The following is a 22,686-nucleotide window of genomic DNA, read 5'->3' as shown; positions in this document are numbered from 1 at the left end:
GAAGGGCTGGTCTGAGTATTTCACAATCTGCTCAGTTACTGGGATTTTCATGCACAACCATTTCTAGGGTTTACAAAGAATGGTGTGAAAAGGGAAAAACATCCAGTATGTGGCAGTCCTGTGGGCGAAAATGCCTTGTTGATGCTAGAGGTCAGAGGAGAATGGGCGGACTGATTCAAGCTGATAGAAGAGCAACTTTGACTGAAATAACCACTCGTTACAACCGAGGTATGCAGCAAAGCATTTGTGAAGCCACAACATGCACAACCTTGAGGCGGATGGGCTACAACAGCAGAAGACCCCACCAGGTACCACTCATCTCCACTACAAATAGGAAAAAGAGGCTACAATTTGCACGAGCTCACCAAAATTGGACAGTTGAAGACTGGAAAAATGTTGCCTGGTCTGATGAGTCTTGATTTCTGTTGATACATTCAGATGGTAGAGTCAGAATTTGGCGTAAACAGAATGAGAACATGGATCCATCATGCCTTGTTACCACTGTGCAGGCTGGTGGTGGTGGTGTAATGGTGTGGGGGATGTTTTCTTGGCACACTTTAGGCCCCTTAGTGCCAATTGGGCATCGTTTAAATGCCACGGCCTACCTGAGCATTGTTTCTGACCATGTCCATCCCTTTATTACCACCATGTACCCATCCTCTGATGGCTACTTCCAGCAGGATAATGCACCATGTCACAAAGCTCGAATCATTTCAAATTGGTTTCTTGAACATGACAATGAGTTCACTGTACTAAAATGGCCCCCACAGTCACCAGATCTCAACCCAATAGAGCATCTTTGGGATGTGGTGGAACGGGAGCTTCGTGCCCTGGATGTGCATCCCACAAATCTCCATCAACTGCAAGATGCTATCCTATCAATATGGGCCAACATTTCTAAAGAATGCTTTCAGCAGCTTGTTGAATCAATGCCACGTAGAATTAAGGCAGTTCTGAAGGCGAAAGGGGGTCAAACACAGTATTAGTATGGTGTTCCTAATAATCCTTTAGGTGAGTGTATATTAGGTGTAAACAAACTTTATCGCGATTAATTGATTTGACAGCAATATTGGACAGATCACAGTCCAAGACCATTTTGACAAAAAGGTTTCTTTTTATAGAAATTAATACTTTAATTCAGCAAGGATGCATTAAATTGGTCAAAAATTTAAGTAAAGACATTTATAAATAAATGCTTTTCTATACATCAAACAATCCAAAAAAAAATCAAATATATCAAGGAATATGAAGCAGCGCAACTGTTTTCAACATTGATAATACAAAAAAATATATATTTGAGGAGCAAATCAGACATAAATACATTACATTTAAAAAAAATAAAAATATATAAAACAGTTGCTTGAAATAGCAATAATATTTCACAGTATTTCTGTTTTTACTGTATTTTTGATCAAATCAATGCAGCCTTGGTGAGCAGAAGAGACTTCTTTCTGTCACAACAAAAGGAAGTGAGAGAGACAAGGTGAGAGAGCAAGAGAGATCGAGAGCCTCATGGCTCGCTGCTTTACCCCAGTGACCTCCACTCAACCTGCCGAATGGATCCAATTATTGACCCCGTTTAGAGATATATGACCTATTCTCCTTTTACACAACAAAGCAGAAACTGTAGGGCACATTAAAAAACGTGTGAACCTGTACACGGTTAAACACTAATCCTTGTGTATATTCTACTGAAATGAAACCATGCGTGCAGTTTTTTAGACCACTGATGCAGTCCAGAATTACTTAGTGTTACTAGATAATGAAGAAAAAAGAAAAGAAAAAAAGACAGCAAAATCTGCATGTATGTTGACAAATGTGTCAACATTCACATATACAGTATTTCTGTTTATTTTTACTGACGGGTCAAGGGTCACTATAGTTTACCTTTGGCCCTTGGTGAGTTAAGTCTGTTTGACGCTTGTACCTCCTCACCTCTCGCACTCAGAGGTGGTAAATACCTCTACCTGTGGTAACCAACAGGGGTGAAAGGTCAAAGCTCAAGTAGGGTCAGGGGCTGCTCACTGGCCGCAAGCAGGAATGCAAACGCTGACCTGAAATCCGGCCTTCACACACATATAAGCGCAGCTCGCTGGGATTACTGGGTCAGGTGGTTGTTGCGTGCTCCAAAACAACAATCTATAGCATTATGAAAGGAGGGATTTTAGGGGACTCGTGTCACTGCGGTGAATAAAAGCAAGATCAAAAGGAGTCAAAATTTCAAAGAGTCAAATTATGCCCTGCAAACGAGTCCATGTGAAAGCATTTCATTTTAGAGCCATTTCTGTGGGGCTCGAGTTTGGTTTGACAAATCAAGTGATCTTAAATGGATAATTCACTGAAAACGAAAATTTGTTGTTCCAGACCTGTATGACTAAAACATATTTTGGTCCCCTAGGAAGAAAATTTGGTAACACTCAGTGTTGGTGTAATTTAAATACTGTAATTGAATTACTTTTGCCCTGAAAAAAGTAATGTAAGGGATTACTCTTGAATTGTATCTATAATTTAATTAGTTACTTCTGATGTATTTGCATTATATACAATTCTATATTAAACAATAGTGGATATAACATGAAAATTTAACGTTGAATGTTAAAATCTACATTTTTAATGTAGATTTCTCCTTTGAAATACTTCGGTTCAAGATTAATTTATGCAATTTTATGTTATTTATTTGAAAGAATTAAAAGAGGCGTTTCCTTGGTATTTTTCAACTGGTCGAGGTTGATATGGGATTTAAAAAAAGTAATTAGTACAGTAATCTAATTATAAGTAATTAATGACTTTTTTTAAGAGTAACTTACCCAACACCAATAACACTACAAACATACGATTTTATCTGTTAACATAGTTAACAACATTAGTTAACATGAAAAAACAATGAACAATAAATCTACACCATTTGTTAATCTTAGTTAATAGTAGGTAATTTCAACATTTACTAATACATTTTTAAAATCAAAAGTTGTATCTGTTAACATTAGTTAATGCACTGTAAACTAACACGAACAAATAATGAACAATTGTCCTTTTATAATCTATCATTCTCAAAGGTTGCACATTATAAAAATTAAGCCAATAAAGAAATATTACTATAGCAAAAATACTATTGTTCCGCAAAATAAAGAAATTAATTATAATAATATTTTATTTTACAGAACAACAGTAAAATTACAATATATTGTATATTTAAATATCCCTGTCTGTTTTCATTTCTTTGCTTTTAAACATTAAACCAAAAATGCAGGGAGACCGTAAAGCTTCTCTTTTGTCGACAACAGATTTATAAATGATTCTCATAACAAATTTGGGAAGACGGCTTACGCACGTTGCATTTTCAAACGCACATTATATTTTGGAATCAAAACAGTGATTTCTGCCTAAAGGTGACACATTTGCATCCCTAGTTTATCAGTCCTGTAAACTGACTTTTGAATCCCAAAAAGAAAAGTAGGAGTGAATGTGTGAAATAAAAGAGCGAGGAGAGAGTGGGAAAAAAAATATTGTTGCAGTCTCTTCGCTAAATGCAACTTTGTCTTTTATGGAATGGGAACTACGAATGAGAACCAGATGTAGGCCTGACAACACAACAGGCCCGAAGGATAAAAATAGGTCGAGATAAATGGACGGGATAGTTCCTCCGATGAGGGGGAGGAAGAGGCTGCTGGTGGTGGCAGTAACTTTGCCGTTCCCATCTGGAGGCTTGCGCCAAACTCAACTAACTTCCTATTCATACACAAGATCCCGAGAAAAACATTACTAGGAATGTACAAATTCTGGATGTGATGGCTTTATGCCAATCAAAAGCTATAAAACAAGGATTCAGCTGCAGAAGAGCAAAGAAAAATGCCGATAAAAATGTCTCGTCTAAGTTGTGTTCGAGTGTCCCTTAAATTTAATGGCCAATAACCTCGTCTCCTGTTACAACTTGAAGAGCTGAATGCTGATGTCATCTAATATTCCATCTTTCTGCTGCCAGAAAAACAGTCATGTTGAACAAGTATCCGAGAAAAAGGTTAAACGGTGACAAGATCGCCATTTATTTTCATTCCCAGAGACACTAAATTTGAGCTCCTATGCGACATGTACAAGAGAATGTACTTGACATTGAGCTTTCTTACACAACCCAACAGGAGACTTAACTCGCAAGCTTTAAATAAGACAAGAGTGAACACTTTAAGATGTGAAAGGGGTGAAAAAAATGGGGGGAAAGCTGCTGCTGCTGCAAAAAAAGAAAACATGTTATTGCAGCTGTGTCCGTTCCACTATTTCTGAAGAAGAAAATAATCTCTAAACTTCTCAAGAACAGACCAAGGTTGTTTTTTCAGCCCATAATAAAAAAAGTAAATAGGACCATTTTGATTTGGTGCATTATGAAAATTATTTTTAAGACAGTTAATTAATTCTGCCAATTCTCATGCAACATATAAAACACATCTCGTTATCATTATTGTAATGAAAAAATAAAAGCCCCAATGAAATATTACTAATCCGGTGTAAGGTATTAAAGTACTATAACTAAAATAATTCTGTAACAGTATTTTTACTGAAATACAATAAAAAATACTGTACATGTAAAAATATGCTAATCACATTGCAAAAAATTCCTGAAATATTGTTTTTTATAAATAAGCATGTAATAAATAAATAAATAAATAGACAGAAAGAGAGAATAAAAAACTTTGAAAAAAAAGGAAAACATTGGAGAACAAAACTGAGACTTTTCGCATTTTAATCTGAATCTGCTCAAATTTGTCAAGACACCAAATTATGCATCTCAATATGAACTCCTCATTAGAATTTTCAAAAGTTGCTCTCTAAATTTTTTTCCGCTCAATTCTCTTACCGTATAAAAACAAACATGCCAGATAAAGTTAATACTTCAACCAAACATAACGGAGAACTGCATTAAATCTCGTGAGATATGTAGAATCAACATTTGAGCTATAAAATCCTCCTCCGGGATGAACCCGGAGTAACTCTGAAGTTATTTGTGCTCTTGTACAGACGCACACACACACACACACCCTGTAATCCCAAACTCAGGCTTCTATTACCTGCTCTACCGGCACAGACTCCTCATTCATAGGAGGTCAATCTTGACATAATGGCATGATTTTCCCAGTGTCCTCCAGCAGTCATCTCAACTGCGCTTTTTTCTCTTTGTACGAAACATTTGTGCACTTCCTGGCTTCCGACCACCTGTCTTCTTCTGTTTCCTCTCCTGCGTTCCGAAGACTCTGGAATCAGCGGTCATTACCATTATCACAATCATCATTAGGAGGGTAATTGGGGCTATTATGATTGATGAAGGCTGATCTGCGGGTCGTGCTGAAGACGTGGGACCCCGAGAGTCCAGCCAGAGGACATATGGTTCACCTCTCTCGACATGCGCACTCACTCGCCCACATAAATGTATAAATGCATATAAGTGCATTCTTTACACTCTTGTGTGAATCTGTAAACCTGTCAAGAACTAGTCAAGGTTATTTAAACCTCAAAATGTAAAATAAGAAAGGGGACCATTAAGATTTTGCACATTATTACTATTTTTATGACAATTAATTACATCCACCTCCCAATTGATGCGAAATGCAAAAAAAAACTCATCATAATTGTAATGCATATTATACATATACACACATACATACACATACACATATATACACACACACACATACACACACACACATATACACACGCACATTTTTTTTTTTTTACAAGTGAGGGAAGTAATAATATTGGAATTTATTCTACTGAAACTGATCAGATAAGCATTGAGCACACAACCTTCAAACTACCCAATTTCCAGGCATTCATCTGACTGACTAAACCTCAGAGGAGGGGCGATCAACAAGGGGTCCTGGCCCTGGCCCAATCTCTGCCAGCCAGCCAAGCACCAAAATCCAGCTCTTTAATCGTGTGCATGTCTGATTTAGAAACATTTTTGCTGGCATTCTTTGTCTATATTAAGGTTCTAATATTGGAGAAAGAGCAGTCTGAAAAAGGAAAAACAAACCGAATGGCTATTTCAGGACTGTCAAACATCCCTTTAAAAAGCTGCGCAAATTCAGCTCCGGACCACCCTTAACGCGTCGTGAAACTCAAACACAGATAATTATACCACAGCAACGTTAACAGTTCCTGAAGTGTTACGTTAGCCTCCAATCATGCTAAAGTTCCAAGCATGTGACGTTATCCTTGCAGTTACTCCTGCTATTATGGCCTGTTGAAAGCATACAGTATAACCAACTCATGTGAGAAGTAGTCTAAACAAAACTACTAGCTTGACGGTTATCTCACGAAATCAAACAATTAAAAGGAACGAAAGCTGATCATACATTAAACTTTATCAACATTAAAGGTGAAGCGATACCAAACAAGCCTGCAAAAGTACTACATTATTACTTCCAAAACACTTCCTCCATCTTCCATTGGTCGTTCAAACAAGTAGTCTCTTCCCAAAATGGCACCACTGGTTGATAGCAATGCAGAGGACAGTCAATTAACTCTGACAAGCTCTATTTTCTCAATAGATAATGTTCAGACTATAATAATAATAATAATGATAATAAAACAATGTTTGAATGCAAACCAAGAGAAAAACCTGCCTGATTTTTGAAGTCTTTACCCTTTTCCAGAACCTTCTTCCTGGAGGCGGGACTTGAGGTCTTGTAGTCTTTCCTGCCATCACCATAGAAACGTGAAGCCCCTCTAAACCGCCTGACCGACGCCATTAAAGCCGAACAAAGAGTGAGAGAGAGAGCAGGCGCAGAAGTCTCGATCGTTCTCCTTAAAATTGGCACACAGTCTACGAGTTTGATCTTGAGATGTGCCCATGTTGTCCTGCCAAGACCGAGTCAGTATGCATGTAAATGTGTCAGTCAGAGAGGGACCGCTGCTCCGGTCCACCCACATTCTGAAGGCCCCGGAGCCTACATGCTCAGTTATGCCCTGGCCTGCTACAGTACATGCATTGTCCGTGAGGGACAGCAAGTGGGCTCGGACGCCAATGAGGAAACGCTTAAAGGACGAGGACGGGTTTCGTTGTACCGTCAACTCCGTCACACTCAGAATGTATCATAACTGCCATTTATTTACAGACAAATAAATATACAGTATATGCACTTCCATTCAAACGTTTGAGTTCGGTAAGATTTTTGTTTTTGATAGTCTCTTATGCTAACGAAGACTGCAGGGTCACTCCGTGTGAACTCAACCAGAGGTCCTCGGCTAAAAATTTTGATTTTGATCATTTTATTTCTGGTGAAAGAAATACATAAATGAAGAAGAAATACAAAATATTAAATGTCATGGATGTATATTTAACCAAATTACCGGGGGGTAAAAATTACTTAAGCAAAATGATACTGCCATCTTTCCTAAACTTTTCTTTTTGGTATTTTCATTTTAAGGGCCCAATATGGTTGAATCCCAGAGATATGGAGATCTTAATGCAGTTCCATGAGTAAATTGGTAAATTGTCCACATTTTCAGTGGTCAAAAAACAAATGTGGGTCACTTTTTTTTTCTTTCAAAGAGGAATTTCTGAAGAACAAATAATGTATCTCGTTTCCTTTTCTGTCAACACAATTGAATAGAATATACCTGTGCCATAGACATTCTTTTTCCAAAGTTTGCGTGCCTGTAACTTTAAAAGTATTAAAGATATCTTAATATCCTTCTAGATTCTACTTCTTAATAAACTTTTCTTTTGGAATCTTCATTTTTAAGGTCCTAAATGGTTAAATCCCAGAGATATTGCGATGTCAAAACGGTATCATTTAGTTACAATACTGTGTATTTGAACTCTTGGTAGCTTGTATATTTATTCTTATAAATACACTTTTGAGAGCAAGTTAAGGTGCCTCAACTTGACCATTTCTTTGTATTTTTGTGTTGTATGCAATTGTTTTGATAGAGGGAAACAAGATTCAAATTCTAGTTTCAGCATTATTTATTCTTCAGACATTCCCCTTTAAAGTAAAAAATAAAACAAATTGAACATGGATCCACACTGAGATCCCCATATCAATGGGATTGAACCAGTTATGGCCTTGAAAATGAAGATTTCAAAAGAAAAGTTTGAACTAGAATCTAAAATTATATTGAGAAATCTTACAGGCATGCAAACTTTGGAAAAAGAATATTCATGGCACTCAGACAGGTATATTATATGCAATTATGTTGATTAAAAAAACAAAAAAACAAAACAAGATACATTTCTAGTCTCAGCATTATTTGATCTTCAGATATTTCACTTTGAAAGGAAAAAGTATCCGCTGTGTGCAAAGTGACCCACATTTGGTTTTCGACCACTAAAAATGTGTACAACTAAACAATTTACTCATGGAACCGCATTACGATCCCCATATCTCTGGGACTGAACCATATTGGGCCTTTAAAATTAAGATGCCTAAAGAAATGTTTGTTAAGAACCATACTCTAAAAGGATATTAAGATATATTTAATACTTCTTGAGTTACAGGCATGCAAACTTTGGGCAAAACAACACAAGAAGTGCTTTTCCAACTTTTTTGAACTGTCACCATTGGCATTTAATGCAACAAAGATTGCTAAATTCAACAGATTTTACTAATATACCTACTAATCTTTGTGTAAAAATAAAAAGATGATGATGCCATCTTTCTAAAGTCATTTTTTCCCCCTCCTGTAATTTGGCTCCAAATCTCACATGAGAACTGTCATTTTGACCCCCCTCTACGAAATAGTGGATTACTCAGACAGTAAATATACATCCATGACATTTAATATTTTGACTTTCTTCTTCATTTATGTTGTCCTTTCTTCAAAAATATTAACAAAATCAAAATTTGAGTCTGGGAAGTTTCTGAAATTTGGTTGATTTGACATGGAATGATACTGCAATGTAAATAATTCTGTAATTAAAAGCAGAATTTTCAGCATCACTCATCAATCATTCATAAACCATTCTAATATGGTGATTTGCTGCTCATTCATTTTTAAGATCAATGTTGTAAACAGTTGTCCTGATGAATATTTTTGTGGAAACCAAGATACATTTTCTTTGATGAATAGAAAGTTCAAAATAACAGCATTTATTTGGAATAAGGATCTTCCTTAACATTATAAAATGTCTTTTCAGACACTTTTGATAAATTTTATGCATCCTTGCTGAATAAAAGCTATAATTTCTCCAAAAATTCGTACTGACCTCAAACTTTTGAATGGCAGATGTAAATGTAAGATGTAAATTCCACATTGTTGATGTGTAAAAATCAAGATAAATCCACATGAAATCCAAATAACCAAATAACTTATACAAGTTATACAAGAGTCAAATTCCCAAGTTACATCAAATTCATCTAAAACTGAAATTGATCAAGGTAAACTAATTCAGTTTCTAAAACAAAAACACTGCTCCATTCCTGAAGATTCCACAAAGACATTTGTGATTTTCTAAACAGAATTTATGCAAAAGATGTGGTTCTTTTCCATGTTGTCCAAACTTGTGGAGAACACTGATCCAAAGTGGAAAAGAATGAAATATGGATGTCTTACCCACATCACACACACAGCTGCAGCATTCCGGCTTTATAAAAAGGGAAAAGAACCACAACATGGAGAAGATAGCGGATTGAAATACACAAAATCCAAATAGCACAGTCATAAATCATGCCTTTTGTCTTTGTTCCCCAAGATGACAGACAAATATGCTTTTTTTAATAACCGCACACACAGAAGTCCAATGACAAGAAATAAATTAGACGGGCAGCAGTGATTCTTTAGAGAACCCCAGAAAGTGGAGAAACCATTCTCTCCCGCATAAGCAAACAGAACACTGTAATTACAGAGGGTGGTACCATCGTAATGAGAGACAGAGAAAGCAAAGTTATAACTGACAGAGTATAAAACACTAGGGACAAAGAAAGAAGAAAGCTGATATAATGACATAACGATAATAATTAGTAGCGCTTGTTAAAGCAAACATCACTATTATTAGTGCTTATACTTCAGATTGAGGGTTTGTTCTAAACCTCTAACCCCAAGTATGACATTTTGGCATGCTTACCATTTGTGCTTATGGACAAAAAAGATACTGTAAACCATGCAGCTTGTTGTGGAAAGCTGTTACTTTACTTAGTTACTGGATTATTTCCACCTGCTAGACAATAAATCCCACAGACCCTAAACTGAAATAAGGGCTTGAACCATATTTCGAGACCAGAATATCCAGACCAGAGTCGTGTGGGTGCAGGACTCTTTTTAAAACTACCTAAATATGACTCAGGGCACCCTAGGAATCAATGAGAACACCGTAGTAAACACCCAACACTCTAGCATCATGTATACAGGCAAAAATCACCCATGAAGTCAATCGTTTAAAATTATATTTGGTCATCTGAACAGTTAAACATCACTACAAAAATATTGTGGGTAAAGAGTCTTTTATGATTATTAATATAATATTTTTTACAATTATTTAAAAGCTATAAAATAATTATACATTATAAACAAATAAAATAATAATAATTGAAATAATAATAAAACTACATATACATACATATATATATATATATATATATATATATATATACACACACACACATATATATATATACACACATACATATATATATATATATATATACACATACACATACTGTGTGTGTGTGTGTGTGTGTGTGTGTGTGTGTGTGTGTGTGTGTGTGTGTGTGTGTGTGTGTGTGTGTGTGTGTGTGTGTGTGTGTGTGTGTGTGTGTATATATATTTGTGCTGGGCAACGTTTAATCGTGATTAATCACATCCAAAATAAAAGTTCATGTTTACATAATATATGTGTGTGTACTGTGTATAATTATTTTGTATATATAAATACATATGCATGTATATATATTTAAGAAAAATTTGTTATTTACATATAAAATACTTATATATATATATATATATATATATATACACACACACACGCAAATATTTCTGAAATATATACATGCATATGTATGTATTTATCTAAAAAAAATAATTATACACAGTACTCACATATTATGTAAACACAAACTTTTCTTTTGGATGTGATTAACCACGATGAATGGTTGCTCAGCACTATGTATATTTTAACTAACTTTATTATTTGTTTCATATCAAATAATTTATAAAAATTTAAAATAAATAAATAAATAAATAAATATGGAGCAATGTTTTTCAAATTTGTCGAACAACAATAAATGTGGCCAAAATTTAAGAGTGATACTCTCAGCAAACAAACACCATGGCAGTTACAATTGCCCTTTCCTTTTCTTGTTCCTCTCTCCATTTCTCTTCAATTCCATGCCTTGAGTTCATCTCAATAAATCAGTGCAATGCAGAAGGCTTACATGGAAGATAAACAAATCAACACACAAACACTGGAGCTGTGCCAGATGTACCATGGGAAAGGGTGAACTGCATCATTCTGTGACCCTGTTCTCATACTGGAGCTGTCTTACACAGCCTACCACTCATAACAAAACACACAAACACGACAAGCCCATTTGATGCTTTTTAAATTTTCAAACTACTCGCATTTTGAAGTTAAAATAGCAAAATAATGCATAATAATAAACAATAAGTTAGTCTAAAAGTAGTCTAAGTCACATTAATGTGTGTCATTTTATTCATAAGAATAAAATGACAAAACTGTATTTTTGATTCTCTTCAGAGAGAGAGAGAGAGAGAGAGGTGAAAGAAAACTCTCCTTAGTCCAGATTTAGAAAAACTGAAACCATTCAAATAAAACAATAAAATATATTTAAAAAAAAGAAAAACGTAGACTTGAAAACAAGTGGCCTAATACGCAAGAGAAAACCACTAATAACACTGTGTCTACAGCGGATGCGAGCAGTGCGATGCGACAAAAGACAATAGAACCCATTATAATCAGTGATGCTGTCTACACTGGATGCAATGAATACTTTTCATAGGAAGGACAATGGATTTGCAACGGTTGCTTTGTCGCGTCCAGTGTAGACATGGTGTAATTCTCAAATAACAAAGGTCTGAATTCAGGCAGTGGTTACACACAAGATTCAGAGATAAACCACCTGTTTGATTATCATGAGGCCTTGAGCATCATTTTGCTCCTGACGGTAAGCTCCTGCGTTTCTTTTACTGGAAGTAAGAGTGGATAAGTGTCGACTGAATGACAAGTGACCTCTAAAAACAGTTTCAATTCGAGAGGGGGCAACATGAGGAATTTTAAAACACTTGTAAAATAAGTGTAACATGCATTCTCGAGCGTCTATCACACTGATGCTGAAGAATTGAGTTCCAGACCTCAGTTCAGAGCAAAACAAAACTGATCAGGAGGGGGGGAAAAAACAAGAAAAGAAGCCTAAGATGGAGATATGGGTGGTCGGATTATAGAAATGAAGAAAAAAATACTGGTTCTGATTGGTGAGCCCTCATACTGACAAACCACCTACATCTCCAATCACTTTGACGTTTCCCAAGTTCAACTAATCTGGTGTGAGATTTGATCCTGGCAGTATTTTACCCTCATCTGCATGACAGAACGCTTGAGTTTAACTGTAAATGCGAGCACACTCATGCTTACAGAGACCACCAACAGTAGAAAACACCAGAAGAAGCCTCATCTGATGATGGATAGGGGTTTACATCTAAATATAAGTAATAAAAATAGTAGGACCATGATTAATCAGATCATGAATGTGTAAATGCATTAAGGAAAGAACTACATACTGGGCATCAGTGCAATCCAAATCAAATCCCAATGGATAAAACCAAGTTAGAGGGAATGGAAACAATACTCCTGATAACAGATAGCAGAGGAAGTCGAGTCCAGGTCACAATGATCACCCGACACAACACAGCCCTGATGTCTCATGGGATCGTGACCCCTGTGTGAATGCTTCTGCTCTGGTGGAATTATGGGTAGTGGTCCAAAAAGTACTGTGCATCGAAATTTGTGTGGGGGATGGGACATAATATACACATAGCCTATGAAATGACTCTAATATTAAACTAAAATTACCATGAAAACTACATATATATATATATATATATATATATATATATATATATATATATATATATATATATATATATATATATATAAAAAACTATTTATTCAAAATTCGAATTCAAAATATTAATAAAAAAAAACTAAAATAACACTACAAACAGTAGTACAATATTCCTTGAACCTTTATAATGATTGTCCTATTCTGAAGGAAAGTATGTTATCTGTCCATTAAAGCGGCTCATCCTGTTAATGTCTCTCTCTCCCTCCTCTGAAAGCCATATGCAGACAGCTCAGGAGCTGAGGAACATTGTGGAGGGATGAAGTCATTTTTGTCATTCTTCCAGAAAAGAGATTCAGCCCTGATATCAGGTACTCTGACTGGGAGGAACAGTGGGAGTAATGGATGACAGGAAGGCTGTAAAAAAAGAAAAGAAAAGAAAAGTGATACTTGGAAATGAAAGGAGGGAGAAAATAAAGGACTGATTGAATGTAAATGAAGCGAGCAAAAGAGCACAGGAAAATAGAGGAGAAGAGAAAACGGGGTCTAGTTGTTTTCCTGTTGTTTTCATTTAAACAGGCACCAGGAATGTGGCCTTCTTTTCCTTCACTACTGCAAAACGGCCATGAACACAACAGCCGGAACAGAGAAGAGGTGTAAGAAAATGTTATATATAATGGCTTTGGCAACTAAATGAAATTGAGCATTGCCAATCAACTGTTTGGTTACACAATACACATTCTTCAAAATATCTTTTTTTTTGTGTTCAGCAGAAGAAAGAAATTCATACAGGTTTGGAACAACTTGAGGGTGAGTAAATTATGACAGAATTACAATTTTTGGGTGAACTATCCCTTTAAAATGGTTCGCAATCTTCCAGCCTGAGCTGCTAAAAAGTGTCGAAAACACCTTTGAAATCAGTCAACGGTCCTTTTAACCAGTCTTAAACCAGCAAACCAGCTTAGCCTAGTAAAGCTGTTTTTATTCTTCAGCAGACGCATGAACACATGAATCGTTCACAATAGCAGCAGGGACAGTGTAAGCAAGTTTAAGGGTGAGAAAATCTACAGACATCTCCAAGACATCCAGGCATTACATTAAAACACACTGACTCACAAGTGTCTGAGTGAAGTGAACACACAGGAAATTACTCTCGGTTAGAAGGAACGGCACAGACATGACTGTGTCCCCCCTCTGAGACAACAGTTCAATCGAAGGCAGACAGCAAACACATGCACTCATTTTAACTGAGCCTTTAATCCAGCTAAAGACACTGAGCAGCAGTTACAGCCAGAACAGCATCAAAGCTCTGACAAGTCATGCAAACACAGCACAGTCGTCTGGTGTCTGTGCGTGTGTGTGTGTGTGTGTGTGCGCGCACACTGTCTCACGCCTGGCACTTTGTTTCCAAACAGTCTCCCGAGCAGAGCGGCACATTCCAGCCTCTGCAGCTCATCAAACATATTAGTAACCACAACAACTTCCTGTTTCTGTTCCCCAGCTTCCTGTCTGCGCAGGATCACTCAGCACAGGCGCTGATAAAGGAGCAGAGACACACACACTAAAACTGTGTCCCTACCCTTCCTGCTAAAAACACAAACACACACAGCACACACACCTCTTAAACCAGTTAAGACCTGCAGACCAGCTTATGCTGAAGTCATAGAGCTATTAAATAAATGTTGATAGCCAATCAGATTATTTGAGATCATATTAAGATCAGTGACTTTTGACTGCAGACTTTGTTTTTTGGCAAGCAGAGTACAGTTTGAGACTTTGTTGAGATCTCTTCTGAAACAAGCAAGCCTTTTCCATCAGTTGTATTTGAAATATAAAATTGTGTTTACAGGCACTTACAATGGAAATCAATGGGGAAAGGCACTGCACCGGAAGCCACATTACAATATGCACTGATTTAAAAATATAGCCTAAAAAAACATACGTGTTAACATGAAACTAGTTTGATAGAATCGCTTACTTTATGCAATGTTATATCCAATCCTTCAACTTCAATGTCACGAAAATGACTATTTGCATGGAGTAAACTCCAGCCAATGGTATTACATCATTAATGCATAACCAGATGCTCATACAACTAGAAAGGTAGTCTAATCTCAAAAATGGTCAATTTAGATGACTTTAAGGATTTTTAACTCAATAATTAAATTCAAGTGCTTTGCAAAAACACACACTTCACGTCTCCTTATAAACCCTCTAAAATACCTCATAGAAGTGCATTAATGTTAATATTTTTGTTTTTTAAAACTTAACCGAGGAAAAAGAAAAACCTGTGATAATCAACCAAATGCCACCAATGCTTCCTTGAAGTTCTTTTTCAGTTTATTCAAGAGCATCAGAAACTTACTTCGATTTTTTTTTGTCAGTATGACTTTATCAACACAAACACTCACACATTTGTGATATACATGGGGGTTATTTAGCAGGCTGTGCTTTTGTTACGTTCTTTTATCTCAGATCTTTTGCTTGTCTTTGTACAGCTGAGCACAATGTGTTCACCCTCCTCTATCCGTTTCACATTACCGCAGCATTGAGACATCTTCACAGGTTACTCACAAAGAGCTCAATCTGAGGGCGTTTTCCCATCCACAGCCTGTCCACATGTGTTTTTCCTTCTTTTTTCAGGGGTGTGTTTACAGATTCTGATCATCACAACCTCAGGGAATACTTGGCTAACCCGTCTCACACAGACAAGCTCTCTCTACACACACACACACAGCAGCCCCTGTAATAAACACCCAGTGTTTATGTTCTGAAGCACTCCAAGCCTCAATATTCATTAACCCACTAGTGTCAGATGTCCGTACTCTCCTCTTTCGCTGAAGAACAAGTACAGTGATGCAGTCAAGATAATTACCACGGCCTCAACTTTTACCTAACAACAACCATTATACTGTGGTTAGTGATTACATGATAACCCAAATCACAGAAAATAACTCCAAACATATGGAAATAACAACTTATAAGTTTACTTTAAATAAACTGAAAGAAAATGCAATCCATTTGCCCCAAAAAATATTTGGACACTTTGAATGCCAGAGATAGAATTAAATGACTACATACTAAACTTAGTGGCATTTCTTAAAAGAAAAGATAAGCATTGCTTTGATATTGAGCTATATAATGCAATGACACTCATCCATATTTAACTGTGGCTTAAGTGTACAAATACTTTCTGAGGCCTCTATATTCATATACAAATGGCATGTGCTGCAGACAAAATCTTTTGGACACTGTTCAAAAATGATGGAGAAAAAACATGGAAGAAACATCAAACAGCCCTATATATGTCATAAAGCAGGCATTAGTCTCTGGAAATGTGCCTGGAGCTTAAGAGGAGGAACATTTAGCTCTATTTACACTTTGTGTTATCATTAGCCGCAATACGAATGTGTGTGTGTGTGCGCGAGTGCCTGAGAACAGAGTGAAAAGCGTGTGCAAGTCTCCAAGCCTCTGTCAATGATGGACTCAAATTAGACTGCATAATCCCGGCTGAATGAAAAGGCCATACAAACATTTCCCCACTGTGCACTTCATAATGACCCTTGCAAGAAAAAAAAAAGATAAAAAAAAAAGAAAAAGGAATTTGGGAGCTATAGAGGCCAACAGAATGTTACTCAAACTCATCCCTTTACATAATCATCCAATATCAGGCCGCTCCAAACACGGCCCTAAGTGGACCACAATACTGAAAGGACAAGCTGGCACAGACGAAATCTCAGAAAAATACAGCACCATAAAAGGTGGACTGAGGAAAACTATGACCAAACCCAGTGTCTAAGACAGACCAGCCGTGCTACAGAGGGCTTACCAAGTCATACAGAGAAATAATCCATCACTAAGAGTTTGCAAGACTTCGGAAAACATCACAACCCTCGGCCATACACTACCAAGCACAACGCTCTTAAATATGATGTATTTGAATGGCATTTCTCCCTAAGGTCAGTTTGGTAACACAGGCCTTTTTTGAAGGTTAATTTCAGCTGTTTTAACCTTCAATAGAACAGATAAAACATTACATAAATACATAAGAGGGTAAAGCATTCCTTTCAAAATATGTGTAGAATGCCAGAATATTATGACTTTTCATAGAGTCAAGGAAACAAAGGAATTTGCAGCAGACAGAGGGAGAAACACACACACAGAGATGATGCACACACAGTGCACAAACACACTGCAGGCACTAGACCAAAACGAAGGTAGGCTAAGTAAAAGAACAACAACATGATTCCAGAAGAACCTGCAGGGGGGAAAAATATGCCCTTCATATTTCTAAGAAACATCATTCTGCTCTTTTCATCAAAGTCAGGAAAAGTAAATTCAGCTGCACAGCCTGCACTACAACCTGAGGTAACAACATGTCAAACAGTACACAAATAAATACATGATTTTGCACACACATGCCCACTCAAGCCAAAGGCCTTGAAATTTTCATCCAAGTTCTCTTCAGACTGAGTTATATATGAGTTTTATCTTTAATCTAACTCAGCCCAACACACCAGAATAAAGGTCTCATAAAATGAAAAACTATGCAAAAACACATTGACTAGCTTTGCTCACAAGATATACATTTCATCAGTTAGAAACAATTAGAAAGTTAAAAAAAACTACTTCCAATCAACCATCTTTGCTGTGTTTTTATAGATATACACATCTGCAAGAACGTACGTCATAACTCGCCATAAACAAACAATTAAAAGACATTTAAATACCCAAAATAGAGAATAGAACATCACTCACCACTCTTGGTTTGGCCTTCAGAGGGACAGTGGAAAGTTCCTCACTGGACTTCCTCTCCAGTTTTGGCTCAGTGGTGGGATCTAAAGGTGTGGAAGTAGTGCCCTCCAGAATAACCCCACCAGTGGCTGCTGAGGTCTCCGCAGGGGACTCTGGAGAGTTCAGGGCCAAGATGTATTGCTCAGTTACGTCCTCCAATGATGGGGTGTCCTCCCCCGGGACTATTTTGTTGGGCGGTAAAGACTCCTGGCTAGACCTCTGGAGATCCTGGGATACGTGGGCATGTGAAGGAATGATAGGCACAAATGTGGCAGGTTCACTGGCATGACGCACATGTTTGGGTCTGACCTTTGAGGTTGGAAGCTGGGGGAGGATGGATGTGGAGGACTGCTCTTCGCCTTGTTCATCTAACTGATCCCCGTCATCACAAGACACCTGATGGGTAAAGCGGTTTGTGCGTTTTTTGGGGCTTCTGCGAGTGATGCGAGGAGACAAAACCTGAGCTAGCTTAGGATCAAAAGGAAAGGAGGTCTCCCCTGCTGCTTTTGTTTCTCCATTATGACCAAGGTGGGAGGGCAAAACATGCTCAGACTGAGAACGAGACCTTCTGGTTGGACAATAAAGTTGTTGTTGTTCACTGTTCAGTGCCCATAGCTCATCTCTTTGCTCAGATAAGATAGGCTCACTGCTAGAAGGTGGTATGGATTGTTCTTGTTCACTAATTGGCTCGCTAGGATGCTTTTGAAATTCTAGGACTGTATCCGCCAAGTCTCCACGTCTACTGGGGTCGCTAAAGCTCTTTTTCTTCACAGCTTTGCCATTTGCTTTCTCATCAATAAGATTGTCCATTGCACCAGGTTCACAAACAATGCTCTGAATCACAGTACTGTAATCTTTCAGGCTGTCACTACACACGGAAAGGTCACTGGCGGCACTGCCTGTATATTCAGAAAGGTCTGCGGCAGAAGACTCCACACCACCCACCTTGGAGTTTAGAGAGAGTGAACCGAGCAGGTTGCTGTCCATGGAGAAGCTCTTTCCGCCATCCTCTGCAACTGAACAACGTCTATGAGGCATGGGATCACTCAAGGAGCGGTATGCAGACTCACCGTTCGACTCTCCGTTACTGCCATTGCTGGACTCTGAAGCATTGTTTCCAGCTGAGGAAAATTTCCTTCGCCTGCGAATAGCGCTAGGAGTAGATGGAGCCTCTAAGGCCCCCTGGTTTACATTTTTACAGCTGCTAATGTCTCCTCCTGTGGCTACTCCCTCATGCTCTGTCCTAACAGACGGAACCTGAGATGAAAGAGATTCCTCTGGTGTTGTATCAGGCGACTGCTCTTCGTACAACCCTGACTGATTCCAAATGGTGAGAGTCTGACCCAGCAAGTCTTTACTGCAGGGCAGCCCCCCATATGAGCCAACCTCTGGCTCTGTGACAATTCCTTCATCTGTCAGGCTAGATTCATGACCAGAGAGTTCATCAAATGACTTATCACAGAACATGTTCTCCTCTGAATTTCCCTTCTGTAAACATTTTTCACTTTTTCCATCAGCCTCCCCTTCCTTACACCCAGTAAAAACAGGGTGTTCAAGTCTCTTCACCTCCTGTTTTGCCTTATTTTCTTTTACAGTGTCTATTTTAGTGTCACTGTTTTTTGTCTTGAAATGGTCTTCTTCCTCATCATCATCATCCTTACTTTCACTCATTTGACAAATATCTCTTATTACTTGTCTGGCTTCCTGTACATAGCGGTCTTGTAGAGGGGTCGGCATTGCTTCTTCGTAACCATAGGTACTTCTGCAGTCATCACTCTCCACCTCCCTGTCAGCAATCACCACCTGCTCACCACTGCCTTCAGAGTCTAGCCGTTGCTCGGAAGAACTCCTCAAACTTGGTCCGCTACAATATTGCTGTCCTACTGGCTTCTCAGAGTAAGTGAACGACTTTGCCCTCCTCAAAGTAGCAGTGAGATCCTTCAGTGAAGGGCGTCCATGGTGCGGCCGATTTGTCCTGGAGCCCATTCTGTACACAGATGCGCCTTGATCAGAGTTCAGATTGTCCTCATCATCTTGTCCTTTTTTTCTCATTCTTAACTCAGACAGATCAGTCTTAAGGTAGCTAAGAAGCGACAGAGTTTCTGAGGCAATGTCAGGGTTGGACATAGAGATCCTGTTCCTGTCTTTCTCATTATTTAAGGAGTGGCAGAATACTCTATTTTCTGAACTGCCTGTCTTACAGTCTGCTGGGATCAGGCTGGGCACAAGCTTAGGTCGAACTCGAACTGGGGCACGAGAAAAGTTATCTCCATGTCCAAAACTAGGTGAGCGGTACATAGTGGCATTGCCATGGTATGTTTTACTCAGAACCGCTAATGATGCCCTGCTGAAGCTGTGGATGTTGGCTGGCTTATCCTCCTCTTTTAATGTCTCTGTGCTAGAATACCTGCTACTATTTTTTGACCCCAACGGACTGGATATAAATGAAGGTATGGTGACTTTTGAAACCCGTGACACCTGAGGAACAGGGCTAGTTCCGACTGACCCCTCAAAATTTCTATATAGGTGCCTAAAACTGTCCTTAGTCATATGAGACCGTTGAGATGGATTGTCTCGTGCCCATGACATGCCCGAATAACAACCTCTAGAACGGAAACCCTCAATCCTGCGGCCCACCGTCTGAGAATCATACGGCTCCATCATTACAGGCTGGTTGTCGCTGTCATCTGACTCCTCATTGTCCCTGCTGCAACTGCTTTTCTTCTTTTTCCGTAGCGAGCGCCGTCTTACGTCCCTGTTGTGTTGAGTTAGTGCTGCAGGGCTGTCCTCCTCACTGCCTGAGGACCTTCCTCTCAATTTAGCCCTAGTGCCATGCTTGTTTTGAGGGAAGTTACCAACTGTCCATCCACTTAACTCCTCGTCTTCTTCTCCAGAGCTCAGTCTTCCCCGAGCACCGGCTAGTTCTACGGAGGGCCCTGTCTGTGGTTGGGAAGAGTTATGCGTGGAATGCGAGCTATCCGGTGGCTGTGGCTGCTCTGCCCTCTGTCTCTGCTCCTGCAGCTGCCAACGGTGAGACCTGAGGGGCAAAGCAGTCGTTCTACTGTGTGGTGGGGGAGCAGGTGTAGAATCACAATTCAAAAACTCACAAGAATTGCTTTTAGCACTTAAATTATGGAAGTCAGGGATTGAATAGTCCACATACAATGCACTGCTGTCATGATGAGAGCTGTTTGTGTCTTGCCAGGCTCCCCTTGGCTGGTGGGGGAACTGTTTGTCACTTTTGTCTGGAGTTGAAATGCCCTCTTTAGCATCAAAATGCTGGTGTTGACAGGCAGATTTCAAGTCATCAGCATCTGAAGTTGACCTATGTTGTTTTCTGCGTCCATCGCCAAATAGTTCTCTAATCTTAGTAACGCTTGGCCAGTTTGCATCAACATGAATAGTCTCTCCATAGGAAGGGTGATAGCCACGACGAGATTTGCATGTTGGGCTCCCTAAGACAAAAAACATTGTGTTTTTAACTCATAGTATGATAGTTTAAATGCATTTACATGTATTCATCAAGCAGCCATTCAAATGCAGAAAAATCACTGGCAATCTGTAATATAACAGTCAACGATCTACAGTACACAACGCCAAGTTTTAAGTACAAACCAGATCAGTACTTAAGTTTGAGCAGACGTGTTATAGTAAGTGTCTTTGTTTATCGTTGACGATATGTTAAGCCCTAATAGGCAAAATAAGAACCAATGACTTCAAAACAATGTATCTTACCTGTATTTGTGCCACCCACAGTCTTCCTGAGCCTGTGTTTATCTGCTCTGTCCGAATCCGATTCTGACACAGACTCTTGAGCAGAGCAACATTTGTTACTGTCTTTGAGTTTCTCTTTCACAGACTCCGAAAACTCCTTGGATAAGCAGCCACTCTCGTTCAAAGACGAATCGTCGGCACTTATTGTGTTTTTAACGCTTCCAGTGTTGACTAATGAGCTCTGTGTCCCGGCTGTGCTCAAACTGAACTTCTCAGAGAGCTCACGAACCGATGGATATATTCCATGAGACGCTTTCTTGAGGTCTGCGGTTGAGAGGCTGGCCGCTGAGATTTTGGAAACTTTTCTGGATACAGAAACAGCGTGCGTCGCTTGTGATGGCTGCGCGCTGTGCTCTACAGCGTCTGGGGGAAGGGCACCGCACCTATCCAAGTCCTCTCCAAATGATCTGCGCTTCTTTGCGCTCCAGCTATCCAACTTTTTGAAAGAGACGCTTCTACAGACAGGCGCTTTTCTCTCGCTTTCCCTTTCAGCCATTGCGATGCCTGTCCTCCCACTTGTCCTTCTTGCTTTCTCTCAGTTCATTGATAAATAGTCCGCACTTCTCTTTCCCTTCTTTATCCGTGGTCGCCTTTACCCCCCTGAAAACAACTTACAATGCCCCCATTAACCACAAAAGTTGCTTGGCAGTGTTTTCCGGAGAGGAGGACAAAAAAAAAAAAAAAAAAAAAAACTCAAGAACAACAGATGAGATTGTTTACGAAAACAGAGTTATATCCCAAGACCTTTGCGCATGTTTGTCTCCCTTAGTGTCCATACATGCATTTGGAAAGAGTTCAAAGTTTGAGCAAAAAATTCCCAAGTGTTTCAGCCCAATAAACACTAGAGAAACGCTTGAATAATGTACTTTTTCCAAGGTAAATCCCATTTCCTTGGCCGACTGTCTGTCTTCATACGCATCCTTTATTTTAAGCTTGACTAAGTGCGCTCAGCCTTTTTTAGGCACAATTAAGGGTTTCCGTGACTTGTGGCTTTTTACATGCAGATAGTTGCTTGGATTGGGGGCGGGACTAAAACATGAGGTCGGGGTTAGAGAGAGAGACCCCTGGGGAAAATGAAGGGGGATCCAGCTTTTTCCTCTTTCTGATGTGA

General features: G+C 38.7%; 1 protein-coding gene across 2 annotated transcripts in view; it reads right to left on the bottom strand.

Moving 5' to 3' along the window:
- arhgef17 (Rho guanine nucleotide exchange factor (GEF) 17) overlaps positions 1-22,534 on the bottom strand; it is a 95,615-nt gene extending 73,081 nt beyond the window's left edge. For both annotated transcript variants that reach the window (XM_079873620.1, XM_079873621.1), the window contains exons 1-2: positions 21,537-22,534; positions 17,766-21,256 (exon numbers count right to left, since the gene is read on the bottom strand). In XM_079873620.1, the coding sequence (XP_079729746.1) occupies positions 17,766-21,256; positions 21,537-22,071 (4,026 nt within the window). In that variant the 5' untranslated portion in view covers positions 22,072-22,534. The remainder of the gene's footprint in view (positions 1-17,765; positions 21,257-21,536) is intronic.
- Positions 22,535-22,686: the final 152 nt, after the last annotated feature.

This window comes from Squalius cephalus, assembly GCF_949319135.1.
Source record: "Squalius cephalus genome assembly, chromosome: 6".
Taxonomy (NCBI): domain Eukaryota; kingdom Metazoa; phylum Chordata; class Actinopteri; order Cypriniformes; family Leuciscidae; genus Squalius; species Squalius cephalus.
The sequence above is the reverse complement of the archived record's forward strand: the minus strand, read 5'-3'. Positions and strand labels throughout refer to the sequence as shown.